Source organism: Cinclus cinclus, chromosome 3, assembly GCF_963662255.1.
Source record: "Cinclus cinclus chromosome 3, bCinCin1.1, whole genome shotgun sequence".
Classification (NCBI taxonomy): Eukaryota; Metazoa; Chordata; class Aves; order Passeriformes; family Cinclidae; genus Cinclus; species Cinclus cinclus.
The window spans coordinates 1,316,859-1,330,777 of NC_085048.1; the positions used below are offsets into that span (position 1 = coordinate 1,316,859).

The following is a 13,919-nucleotide window of genomic DNA, read 5'->3' on the forward strand; positions in this document are numbered from 1 at the left end:
ATTCCAAAGTTATTTCCCAGAATTCCAAAGTTTTTTCCTGGAATTCTGCATTTTTTTCCTGGAATTCTGAAACTTTTCCCAGAATTCAGAAGATTTTTCCAGAATTCCAAAGTTTTTTTTTCCTGGAATTCTGGAGATTCCAAGTCCATTCCAGAGGCTCCGGGAAAATCTGGGAATTCTCTCCTGGGAATTTCCAAATTCCCACAGCTCAGGGCAAAATTCCAGAAGAGGCAAAAATTCCTGGAAAAATCGGGAATAACGCCCGGAAAAAATGGGAATAAATCCAAGAAAACTGGGAATAACCAACGGAAAAATGGGAATAACCTCTGGAAAACCGGGAATGACCCTCGGAAAACCGGGAATAACAGCCAGGAAATCGGGAATAACCACCGGAAAAATGGGAATAAATCCCAAAAAACCGGGAATAGTTCCAAGAAAAGTGGGAATAGCCCCCGGAAAATCAGGAATAACCACTGGAAAAATGGGAACAGCCCCAAGAAAATCGGGAATAACCCCCAGAAAATTGGGAATAACCTCTGGAAAAATGGGAATAACCACCGGAAATCTGGGAACAACCTCTGGAAAAGCGGGAACGAGCCACAGAAAATCGGGAATAACCACCAGAAAAATGGGGAAAACCCCCAGGAAACTGGGAACAACCCCTGGAAAAGTGGGAATAGCCCCCAGAAAATCGGAAACAATCTCTGGAAAAATGGGAATAACCTCTGGAAAACCGGGAATGACCCTCGGAAAACCGGAAATAACAGCCAAGAAATCGGGAATAACCACCGGAAAAGTGGGAATAACCCCCAGAAATGCAGGAATGAACCTCAGAAAACCGGGAACAACCTCCGGAAAACCCGGAACGAGCCGCAGAAAACCAGGAATAGCCCCTGGAAAACTGGGAATAATCCACGGAAAAATGGGAATAACTCCCAGAAAAACGGGGGGGAAAGGCAGAAAAAACCCGGGAATAACCGCTGGAAAAGCGGGAATTGCAGAGCTCCGCTCTTCCCTCGGATTCCCAATTTTTTGGTAGGAAGGACACGGAAATCTGGGCAATTTTCTCTGGGAATTCCAGGAAGTTTTCCCTGAGAATTCCAGGATTTTTTTTTTCTTCCCTGGGAATTCCAGGATTTTTTTTTTTTTCTCCCAGGGAATTCCAGGATTTTTTTCTTTCTCCCGTGGAATTCCAGGAATATTTTTTTTCCCCCTGGGTTTCTTTTTTTTCTCCCTGGAAATTCCAGGAATTTTTTTTTTTCCAGGGAATTCCAAGAATTTTTTTCTCCCTGTGATTTTTTTTTATTTTTTTTTCCCCTGGGAATTTTTTGTCCCTTTCAGGAAATTTTTTTTTTCCCTCGGGAATTCCAGGAATTTTTTCCCCCTTGGAATTTTTTTTTTTTTTAAATTCCTGAGAATTCCGTGATTTTTTTTTCTTTGTCCCAGGGAATTCCAGGATATTTTTTTCCCCACGGATTTTTTTTTTTCCATTCTCCCATGGAATTCCAAGAATTTTTTTCTTTCTCCCTGGGAATTCTGGGAATTTTCTTTTTTTTCTCCCAGGGAATTCCAGATTTTTTTTTTTTTTTTCCTCCCAGGGATTTTTTTTCCCCTGGATATTCCAGGAATTTTTTTTTCCCTGGGAAATTTTTTTTCTCCCATAGAATTCCGGGAATGTTTTTTTTTCCTCTGGGAATTATTTTTTTCTCCATGGGAATTCTGGGATTATTTTTTTTATTTCTTCCTGGGAATCCCAGGATTTTTTTTCCCCCTGGAAATTCTGGGAGTTTTTCTTTCTCCCATGGAATTCCAGGAATTACTTTTTTTTTTTCTCCCTGGGATTTTTTTTTTTTTCTTTTCTCCCTGAAAATTCCAGGATTTTTTTTTTTTTTTTTTTTTTCCTCCCAGCGAATCCCTGGAATTTTTTTTCCCCAGGATTTTTTTTTTTTTTTCCCCTGGGAATTTCGGGGAACATTTCTTTTCTCCCAGAGAATTCCAGGAATTTCTTTCTCCCTAGCAATATTTTTTTTCCGCTTACGAATCCCAGGAATTCTTTCCCCCTGCAAATCCCAGAAATTTTTTTTCTCCCAGCTAAAAAAATTTTTTTTTTTTTTTTTCCTCTCCCCGTCAATCCCATTCATTTTTTTTCCCTTTCCCCCATGGAATTCCCATGGAATTTTTTCCCCCCCTTCCCCCTATTTGATGTTTTTCAGGATCGCCGTCCGCGCGTTCACCACGGCCTTGAAGGCGTCCTCGCTTCCCGGAGCCAAACATTTATCGGGATGCAGGAGCACGGCGAGCTTCCGGTACGCCTTGTTCACCTCATCCCTGTGGGCAGAGAGAGAGACAGAGAGGGAGAGGGAGAGGAAAAAAAAAAATCCGGGAAAAATCCCGGAATTCCAGGGAAAAACGGGAAGGAAATGGGGGAAAAACCCGGGCGGGAAAAAATCGCGGGGAAAATCGGGAACGAACGCCGGGGTTCGGGTGGGGATCGTTATCCTGAGTGTTTTGGAAATTTGGGAAGAGGGGAAAATCCTGGAATTCTGAGGTCTTGGAAGGCTGGGGGGAATGGGAGGAAATCGGCGGGAAAAGGAAAATTGGGAAAATCGGGAAAATCCAGAAAATTGGGAAAATCGGGAAAATCGGGAATGAACGCCAGGGTTCGGGTGGGGATTGTTATCCTGAGTGTTGCTGGGGTTTTGAAAATTTGGGAAGAGGGAAAAATCCTGGAATTCTGAGGGTTTGGAATGCTGGGGGGAGTGGGAGGAAATCGGTGGGAAAAGGAAAATTGGGAAAATCGGGAAAATCGGGAAAATTTGGAATAAACGTGAGGATTTTGGTGGGAATTGTTATCCTGAGTGTTGCTGGGGTTATAAAATTTTGGAGGGAAAAATCCCGGAATTCCGAGGGTTTGGAATGCTGGGGGAAACTGGGGATAGCTGATAAATTTGGGAAAATTGGGGGAAAAAAATTGGGAGAATCGGGAAAATCGGGAATAAATGTGAGGATTTCGGTGGGGATTGTTATCCTGAGTGTTGCTGGAGTTTTGAAAATTTGGGAAGAGGGAAAAATCCTGGAATTCTGAGGTCTTGGAATGCTGGGGGGAGTGGGAGGAAATCGGCAGGAAAAGGAAAATCGGGAAAATCGGGAGAATCAGGAAAATCGGGAATTATCGCAAGGATTCGGGCGGGAATTTTGCTCGCACTGATTTGGGCTTTTCCCATTGGGATTCCAATTTTTCCTGAACTAATTCCACCTTTTCCCGTGGGAATTCCATTTTTCCCATTGAAATTCCTGGAATTCCGCATTTTCCATTGGGAATTCCTGCAGGAACTCCAGGGTTTTTTTCCCCCCGCCACAGGAATCCAACCTTTTCCCATCAGAATTCCTGCAGGAATTCCATTTTTCCCCTCGAAATTCCAGGAATTCCATCTTTTCCCATGCTTGGAAATCCCGCCTTTTCCTTGGGAATTCCTGCAGGAATCCCAGTTTTTTCCCAATTTTTCCTGTGGGAATTCCGCCTTTTCCCATGGGAATTCCATTCTTCCCGTTGAAATTCCTGGAATTCCACTTTTTCCCTTGGTTGGGATTTCTGCCTTTTCCTGCAGGAATTCCATCTTTTCCCATGGGAATTGCACCTGGTTTTTCCCCGTAGGAATTCCATTTTTCCCATTGAAATTCCAGGAATTCTCCTGGAATTTTCCAGGAATTCTCCTGGAATTTTCCCGTGGGAAGGAATCCCGCCTTTTCCCTGGGAATTCTGGGAATTCACCAAGAATTCCAGCTTTTTTTTTTTCCACAGGAATCCCGCCTCTTCCTGCGGGAATTGCTACAGAAATTCCAGGTTTTTCCACCTTTTCCCATGGGAATTCCATCTTTTCCCGTGGCTGTGAATCCTGACTTTTCCTGTGGGAATTCCCTTTGGAATTCCAGATTTTTCCTGTGGAAATTCCACCATTTCCCATTGGAATTCCATCTCTCCAGGAATTCCAGGAATTCCGCCTTTTCCCTGGGAATTCTGGGAATTCACCAAGAATTCCAGCTTTTTTTTTTCCCCACAGGAATCCCGCCTTTTCCCCCATGCGAGAACAAATCCCGCCTTTTCCCCTTGGAATTCCCGCAGGAATTCTGGCTTTTTTTTTTTTTTTCTCCCCTCCACCCGCGAATTCCCAGAATTCCGACCTGGGAATTCCCTTTCCCTGCCTCACCTGGAGGCTCCGGGTTTGATTCCCAGCATTTCCCAGCTGTCCCTGCAGCTCCGGATCCTTCGGATCGCCTCCGCCTGCTCCCGCGTGAACCCGAGCCCGGATCCGCCCGGCGGCCGCTTCCCGCCGTTCTCACACACGTCCAGGATGGACGAGTAGAAACTCTGGGAATTGTTTTGGATCGTTCGGGGTTGATTGGGATGGTTTGGGATCCTTCGGGATCATTTTGGATCATTTGGGATCCTTTGGGGTGATTTGGGATTATTTGGGATCACGGACCCGATCCCGGATCCGCCGTCCTCACACAGGATGGACGTGGAGAAACTCTGGGAATTGTTTGGGATCGTTTGGGATCGTTTGGGATGATTTGGGATCATTTGGGATCATTTGTGATTGGTTTGGATCGTCTGGGATCATTTGGGATCGTTTGGGGGTTTTGGGATCATTTGGGATCGTTTTGGATCACTTGGGATTATTTGGGATCATTGACCCGATCCCGGATCCGCCGTTCTCACACGCGTCCAGGATGGATGTGGAGAAATTCTGCGAATTGTTTGGGAATGTTCGGGACCATTTGGGGTTGATTGGGATAGTTCGGGATCATTTGGGATCATTTGGGATCATTTGGGATCGTTTTGGATCACTTGGGGTTATTTGGGATCACAGACCCCATCCCGGATCCGCCGTTCTCACACAGGATGGACGTGGAGAAACTCTGGGAATTGTTCGGGATCGTTCAGGATCGTTTGGGGTTGTTTGGGATCATGTGGGATGGTTTGGGATCGTTTGGGATGGTTTGGGATCGTTTGGGATTGGTTTGGGATCATTTGGGATTGGTTTGGATCGTCTGGGATCATTTGGGATCATTTGGGGTTTTTGGGATCATTTGGGATCGTTTGGGATCATTTGGGATCGTTTTGGATCACTTGGGATTATTTGGGATCATTGCCCCGATCCCGGATCCGCCGTTCTCACACAGGATGGACGTGGAGAAACTCTGGGAATTGTTCGGGATGGTTCGGGACCGTTTGGGGTTGATTGGGATGGTTTGGGATCATTTGGGATGGTTTGGGATCGTTTGGGATTGTTCGGGATTATTTGGGATGGTTTGAGATCCTTTGGGATGATTCGGGATCATTTGGGATCGTTTGGGATTGGTTTGGGATTGTTTGGGATTGTTCGGGATCGTTTGGGATTGTTTGGGATCGTTTGGGATCGTTCAGGACCATTTGGGGTTGATGGGATGGCTCGGGATCGTTTGGGATGGTTTGGGAAGGTTTGGAATTGTTTGGGATCATTTGGGATCGTTTGGGATCATTTGGGATCCCAGCCCTTCAATCCCAACAATCCCAAATCCAACTCCCAGTTCTTTCGCAGGAAAATCTCAGGTCCAACCCCAGCTAATTCCAGGAAAATCCTGAAAATCCCGGATCACACTCCCAGGGTACCCCTGGATCCAATTCCCAGCAATCCTGGACGGGACAATCCCAACATTCCCAGATCCCGTTCCCAGCCCTTCAATCCCAACATTCCCAGATCCCATTCCCAGCCCTTCAATCCCAACATTCCCAGATCCCAGTTCCCCCAGCACACTCCCAACAATCCCGGATCCTTTTCCAAGCCCTCCTGCATCTGTGGGACCCTCGGGAATGTCCCCAATCCCGATCCCGCCGCCCGAGCGCGCTCCCATGGGAATTCCTGCCTCATCCCACCCCCAGTGCCCATTCCCAGCCGGAATTCACACCTGGAACATCTCCTGGATCGCTTTCCAGCCTGGAATTCCCTTGATCCCAAATTCCCACCCAAATCCCACCCAGGGAATTCCCTTGGTCCCGGAATTCCCACCCAAACCCCACCCTGGGAATTCCCTTGATCCCAAATTCCCACCCGAATCCCACCCAGGCAATTCCCTTGATCCCGGAATTCCCACCCAAATCCCATCCTGGAATTCCCTTGATCCCGGAATTCCCAGGCCTTGCTGGAACCCTTGATCCTGGAATTCCCACCCGGAACATTCCCAGACCAGAATTCCCACCCCAGATTTCCCACCCCGAACATCTCCCGGATTTCCCCCCTGGTCTGGGGAATTCCCAGTACAGAAATTCCCAGTTTCCTTCCATCCCTTGATCCCGGAATTCCCCACCCAGATCCCATCCCGGAATTCCCTGGAATTGCCCCGATCCCGCTGGGAATTCCCACCTGGAACATCTCCTGGATCCCCTCCCCGCTCTGTGCCGAGGTTTCCCAGTAGAGGAACCCGCGGCTCTCGGCCCAGAGCCGGCCCTCGCTCTCGTCCACCACACGGAGCTTCCCGGAGTCCACCTGGGAAAAACGGGAATAACAACAACGGGAAACAACAACAACAACAACAACGGGAATAACAACAATGGGAAACAACAATGGGAAAAACGAGAAACGGGGATAACAACAACGGGAATAACAACGGGAATAACAACGGGAAACAACAACGGGAAATGGGAATAACAACGAGAAAAACAACGGGAAAAACAACGGGAATAACAACAGCAAAAACAACGGGAATGGGAAATGGGAATAACAACGGGAATGGGAAACGGGAAACGACAACGGGAAAAACGGGAAATGGGAATAACAACGGGAATGGGAAACGGGAAAAACAACGGGAAAAACGGGAAATGGGAATAACAACGGGAATAACAACGGGAATAATGGAAAAAAACAACAGGAGAAATGGGAAACGGGAACAACAACGGGAAAAATAGAAAAACGGGTAATGGGAATAACGATGGGAAAAACAACGGGTAAAATGGGAATGGGAAACGGGAATAACAGCGGGAAAATAACTGGAATCTCCGGTATTCCCATCCCCACGCGATCCACTCGGGAATTCCCTCTGGAATCGCCGGAATTCCCATCCCCACGCGATCCACTCGGGAATTCCCCCAGGAATCTCTGGAATTCCAACCCCCACGCGATCCACTCGGGAATTCCCTCTGGAATCTCCGGTATTCCCATCCCCCACGCGATCCACTCGGGAATTCCCCCAGGAATCTCTGGAATTCCAACCCCCCACGCGATCCACTCGGGAATTCCCTCTGGAATCTCCGGTATTCCCATCCCCACTCGATCCACTCGGGAATTCCCTCTGGAATCTCCGGTATTCCAACCCCCACGCGATCCACTCGGGAATTCCCCCTGGAATCTCCGGAATTCCAACCACCACGCGATCCACTCGGGAATTCCCACTGGAATCTCCAGAATTCCCATCCCCCACGCGCTCCACTCGGGAATTCCCCCTGGAATCTCCGGAATTCCAACCCCCCACGCGATCCACTCGGGAATTCCCCCTGGAATCTCCGGAATTCCCATCCCCACGCGATCCACTCGGGAATTCCCACTGGAATCTCCGGTATTCCCATCCCCCACGCGCTCCACTCGGGAATTCCCACTGGAATCTCCGGTATTCCCATCCCCCACGCGATCCATTCGGGAATTCCCCCTGGAATCTCCGGAATTCCAACCCCCACGCGATCCACTCGGGAATTCCCTCTGGAATCTCCGGTATTCCCATCCCCACGTGATCCACTCGGGAATTCCCTCTGGAATCTCCGGAATTCCCATCCCCACGCGATCCACTCGGGAATTCCCCCTGGAATGTCTGGAATTCCCATCCCCCACGCGATCCACTCGGGAATTCCCCCTGGAATCTCCGGAATTCCCATCCCCCACTCGATCCACTCGGGAATTCCCCCTGGAATCTCCGGAATTCCAACCCCCACGCGATCCACTCGGGAATTCCCACTGGAATCTCCAGAATTCCCATCCCCCACGCGCTCCACTCGGGAATTCCCCCTGGAATCTCCGGAATTCCAACCCCCCACGCGATCCACTCGGGAATTCCCTCTGGAATCTCCGGTATTCCCATCCCCACTCGATCCACTCGGGAATTCCCCCTGGAATGTCTGGAATTCCCATCCCCCACGCGATCCACTCGGGAATTCCCCCTGGAATCTCCGGAATTCCAACCCCCACGCGATCCACTCGGGAATTCCCTCTGGAATCTCCGGTATTCCCATCCCCACTCGATCCACTCGGGAATTCCCCCTGGAATGTCTGGAATTCCCATCCCCCACGCGATCCACTCGGGAATTCCCCCGGAATCTCCGGAATTCCCATCCCCCACTCGATCCACTCGGGAATTCCCCCTGGAATCTCCGGAATTCCAACCCCCACGCGATCCACTCGGGAATTCCCACTGGAATCTCCAGAATTCCCATCCCCACTCGATCCACTCGGGAATTCCCCCTGGAATCTCCGGAATGCCAACCCCCACGCGATCCACTCGGGAATTCCCTCTGGAATCTCCGGTATTCCCATCCCCACGCGATCCACTCGGGAATTCCCCCTGGAATGTCTGGAATTCCCATCCCCCACGCGATCCACTCGGGAATTCCCCCGGAATCTCCGGAATTCCCATCCCCCACTCGATCCACTCGGGAATTCCCCCTGGAATCTCCGGAATTCCAACCCCCACGCGATCCACTCGGGAATTCCCACTGGAATCTCCAGAATTCCCATCCCCACGCGATCCACTCGGGAATTCCCCCTGGAATCTCCGGAATGCCAACCCCCACGCGATCCACTCGGGAATTCCCCCTGGAATCTCCGGTATTCCCATCCCCATGCGATCCACTCGGGAATTCCCCCTGGAATGTCTGGAATTCCCATCCCCCACGCGATCCACTCGGGAATTCCCTCTGGAATCTCCGGAATTCCCATCCCCCACTCGATCCACTCGGGAATTCCCCCTGGAATCTCCGGAATTCCAACCCCCACGCGATCCACTCGGGAATTCCCACTGGAATCTCCAGAATTCCCATCCCCCACGCGATCCACTCGGGAATTCCCCCTGGAATCTTCGGAATTCCAACCCCCACGCGATCCACTCGGGAATTCCCTCTGGAATCGCCGGAATTCCCATCCCCACGCGATCCACTCGGGAATTCCCCCTGGAATCTCCGGAATTCCAACCCCCACGCGATCCACTCGGGAATTCCCTCTGGAATCGCCGGAATTCCCATCCCCACCTTGTTGGCGCAGACGACGACCACGACGTTCTCCAGGTTCCCGTGGGGCCCCAGCTCCTGCTTCATCTCGGCCAGCCAGGAATCCAGGGAATCGAAGGATTCCTTGGATCCCACGTCGTACACCAGCAGCACCCCCTGCGTGTCCTTGTAGAACTCGTTCCTCACCTTTTCCCCGGGGGAAAAAAAAAAAAAAAAAAAAGGAAAAAAACAAAACAAACAAACAAAAAAAAAAATCCACGGAAAAAATCGGGATTTCCTTCGCCATTCCCAAAAAATGAAAATAATGAAAATCGCGCCGAGGATGCCGGCGAAAGATTGGGGATTTTTTTTGGGGGGGGGAATGGGGAGGTTTTGGGGAAGGAATTTCCGGTTGGGAGGGTGGGGAGGGGGTGGGAAAGAATTCCCAGAGGATTTTTGGGAGTGTCCAAGGAAATCTTGGAGCAGGCTGGGATGGCGGGGGTGGGGCGGGATTGAGAAATCCATGGATCTCACCAATGGGATTAAGGATGCACAGGGTTCATCCCGAGGGATTTTTTTTTTTTTTTTAGGGAATTTGGGGATGGAAAAGGGGAGGGAGACCCTTCCTGGAGTCCCAAGTTCCCAGGGAATTCCCAAAATTCCTTCCTGCAGAGGAACTGGGGTGAGGATGGATCGAATGCCGGGCTGGGAATGGAGGGAATTCCCTGGGAAAAAGGGGGAAGCGGGATTTTTGGAAGGAATTCCTGAAGTGTTCCAGGGTATCCCGCCCAAAAAAAAAAAAAAAAAACCAAAATCCAAAAAAAAAAAAAAAAAAAAAAAAAAAAAAAAGAGCTCCAAATCCCCCCCAAAAAAAAATCCCGAAGAAAACATTAAATCCCCCCGCTCCCAAAAAAAAAAAATTCCCAAAAAACAATCCCTCCAAAACCCATCAAATCCGGGAAGGAATTTGGGAAGGAATTCCTGGCTGGGCTGAGGAAAAAACAACAACAAAAACAAAAACAACAACAAAAAAAAAATCGGGAAAATCCCAAGGAAAAGAAGGATTCCCATGGGGAATTTTGGGGAATTCTGACCTCGTAGAAGAAGGGGTGTCCGGCCATGTCGAAGATGTTCACCTTGATCTCCCGATCCCGGATCTGCACCCTGGAATATCCATCGGGAATGCCGGAATTCTGGGAACGGCCGAGCCGGGGAGAGCTCGGAGCCTTGGGAATTCCCCACAGGGATTTTAAATCCCGGAGTTCCCTCGGAAAAGCTTCTCCAGGTGGGGATTGTTCCCAGATTCCGAGTAAAGTTCCTCTGGAAAAGCTCCGGGTTGTTCCCTCTCGTCCCGTCCCATCCCATCCCGCATTCCCGGGGAGGAATCCTGATCCTGCCTGGCTCCGACCGCCACGGGCTGCTCCCAGATTCCCATTCCCGGTATTCCCATTATTCCCGGTATTCCCATTATTCCCATTTCTGTCCTCATCCCCAATCCCAATCCCAATCCCAATCCCAATCCCATTATTCCAAATCCCATTATTCACTTTCCCATCCTATTCCCATTCCCATTATTCCCAGTCCCATCCAATCCCCATTCCTATCCCAATCCCGTTATTCCCATCCCCATTCCGACCCCCATTCCTGTCTCCATTCCCACTTCCCATTTCCATTCCCATCCCCAATCCCGTTATTCCCATTATCCCCATTATCCCCATTATTCCCAATCCAAATCCCATTCCCACTATTCCCAATCCCCTTATTCCCATTCCCATTATTTCCATTATTCCCATCCCATTCCCAATCCCAATCACATTCCCTTTACTCCAAATCCCATTATTCCCATCCCCATTCCCGTCTCTGTTCCCATTACTCCCATCCCCATTCCCATTCCTATTCCCAATCCCATTAATCCCAATCCCATTATTCCCAATCCCATCCCCATTCCAAATCCCATTATTCCCAATCCCATTATTCCCAATCCCATCCCCATTCCCAATCCCATTATTCCCAGTCCCATTATTCCCAGTCCTGTTCCCATCCCCATTCCTGTCTCCATTCCCACATTCCCACTGCCATCCACACTCCCAATCCCATTATTCCCATCTTTCCCAACCCCACACCCATCCCTATTCCCATTCCCATTCTCATTCCCATCATTCCCATCCCATTTCCAACCCCATTCCCATTATTCCCATTACTCCCATTATCCCTGTCACCATTCCTGTTCCCAAGCCCATTATTCCCATTCCCATTCCTTCCCAACTCCCATTCCCATTCTCGTTATTCCCATCCCCACCATTCCCATTATTCCCACCATTCCCATCATTCCCATTCTTATCATTCAAATTATTCCCACCCCCATCCCATTCCCATCATTCCCAATCCATCCCTGTCCCCATCCCAATCCCATTATTCCCATCCCTACACTATCCCCATTCCCAATCCCATCCCCATTCACATTCCCGCTATTCCCATCACTCCCATTATTCCCATTATTCCCACCGTCATTCCTACCATTCCCATCATCCCCACCATTCCCATTGTTCCCACCATTCCTATTATTCCCATCCCCATCCCATTCCCATTAATCCCATTATTCCAAATCCATCCCCATTCCCTTCCCCGTTTCCAGCCCCATCTCCAGTATTCCCATCATTCCTATCGCTCTCACTCCAATCCCATTATTCCCAATCCCATTCCCAATCCTATTCCAATCCCCATTCCCATTATTCCTATTATTTCCATCCCCGTTCCCATCTCCTCTTCCAATCCCATTATTCCCATTATTCCCAACCCCACTCCCATCCTCGTTCCCACTCCCATCATCCCCATCATTCCCATTCCAATCCCATTATCCCCATCCCATTCCCGTTATTCCCATCATTCTTCTCATCCCCATCCCATTATTCCAAATCCCATCCCATCCCTGTTCCCATTCCCATCATTCCCATCCCATTCTTGTTTCCATTTCCAATCCCATCATTCCCATCATTCCCATCATCCTCATTATTCCCATTATTCCCATTATCCAAACCATCCCCATCTTTCCCACCCTTCCCATCATTCCCATTCCCATTACCCCCATCATTCCCCCCACCCCCATCATTCCCCCCACCCCCATCATTCCCACCATCATTCCCACCACCATTCCCACCATCATTCCCGGCTCTCACTTGGTGACCCCGTAGTCGATCCCGATGGTCGCCAGGTACTTGGACACGAACCTTTTCTCGCAATACCGCTTGATGATGCAGCTCTGGCCGCGAAAAAAACGGGAATCTCCGCGGGAATCCCTCCCCAGCCGCATTTCCCGGGATTTCCCAGCAATTCCAGGATTTGGGAAAGGCGCCTCTGCCCCTTAACAGCGCTAAGCCCCGCCCCCTTCCCCGTCAGCTAATCAGAACCGCGCGTTGCACCGAGGCACCGCCCACTCAACTGTCACTCACACCTTAGTCCCGCCCACACAACATCAACATTACTTGCTCCCGCGCGCGGCCAACGGACCAATCAGCACAAAGTTCCCAACCCTCCGCGCTTTTGATTGGTCTTCCCAGCTGTCGGTCATCTCCCGCCAGCCAATAGCAGGTCCTCACCTTGCCCACCTCAGCGTTGCCCATGGAGATGACTTTAACCCGCAGCGCCTTGCGCGGCTCCTTCCGCTTCGCCGCGTTCGCCTCCATGGCGGGGCCGGGCTCGCTCCCGCTCCCGGTTGGAGCGGCAGAAGCCGAAGGGATGCAACAATGGCGGGAGAACGGCGCTTCCGCCTCACCCCTGTCCTCCCGCGCGACTCCTCGCGAGATTTGAGCGGGGGGCGGTAGCGGAGCCCCCCCCCCCCCCGACCCACCCCCCCCCCCTCCACAAATGCCGTGCGGGAGATCTCGCGAGATTTGGAGCGGCGGGGAGGGGGCGCCGGGGGAAGGGGGGGGGGGGCAGTGGGTCACGTGTCCATTGTCATTGTCGCTGTCGTCGTCACTGTCACCTGCTCGGCTTCCCTTTTCTTCTTCCCATCTCTTCTTCCCTTTTCTTCTTCCCTTTTCTTCTTCCCTTTTCTTCTTCCCTTTTCCCTGCGCTTTTTTCCTGTCCCTTGTACCCCTCCCTTGGCCTCGGGCCTCGCCCCGTCCCCTGTCCCCTGTCTCTTGTCCTTGTCCCCTGTCCTGTGTCACTTGTCACCTGTCACTTATTGCTTGTCCCCATCCCTTTATCCCTTGTCCCCATCTGTGTCCCTGTCCCCAATCCCTTATCCCCTTATCCCCTATCCCTGTCCCCTGTCCCTTATCCCTGTCCCCAATCCCTGTCTTTTATCCCTGTCCCCTGTCCCTTGTCCCTGTCCCTTATCCCTATCCCAATCCCTGTCCCCTGTCCCTTATCCCTTATCCCTGTCCCTTATCCCTGTCCCCTATCCCCTGTCCCTTATCCCTGTCCCAATCCCTGTCCCTTATCCCTGTCCCCTGTCCCTTATCCCTGTCCCCAATCCCCTATCCCTGTCCCCAATCCCTTATCCCTGTCCCCTGTCCCCTGTCCCTGTCCCAAATCCCTTATCCCCAGTCCCTTATCCCTGTCCCAATCCCTGTCCTTTATCCCTGTCCCCAATCCCCTATCCCCAATCCCCTGTCCCTTGTCCCTTATCCCTTATCCCTGTCCCCTCTCCCTCCTCTCCCTGTCTGTCCCAAACGGGGACACCCCAAGC

General features: G+C 50.6%; 1 protein-coding gene across 1 annotated transcript; it reads right to left on the bottom strand.

Moving 5' to 3' along the window:
• Positions 1-1,686: 1,686 nt before the first annotated feature.
• DNAJC27 (DnaJ heat shock protein family (Hsp40) member C27) lies at positions 1,687-12,912 on the bottom strand. Its single transcript, XM_062488370.1, has 7 exons — positions 12,826-12,912; positions 12,406-12,488; positions 10,324-10,393; positions 9,272-9,436; positions 6,405-6,527; positions 4,209-4,369; positions 1,687-2,328 (listed from the first exon to the last, which is right to left on the bottom strand). Exons 1-7 carry the CDS (start codon positions 12,910-12,912, stop codon positions 2,196-2,198), a joined length of 822 nt encoding a protein of 273 aa, XP_062344354.1. The 3' UTR covers positions 1,687-2,195.
• Positions 12,913-13,919: the final 1,007 nt, after the last annotated feature.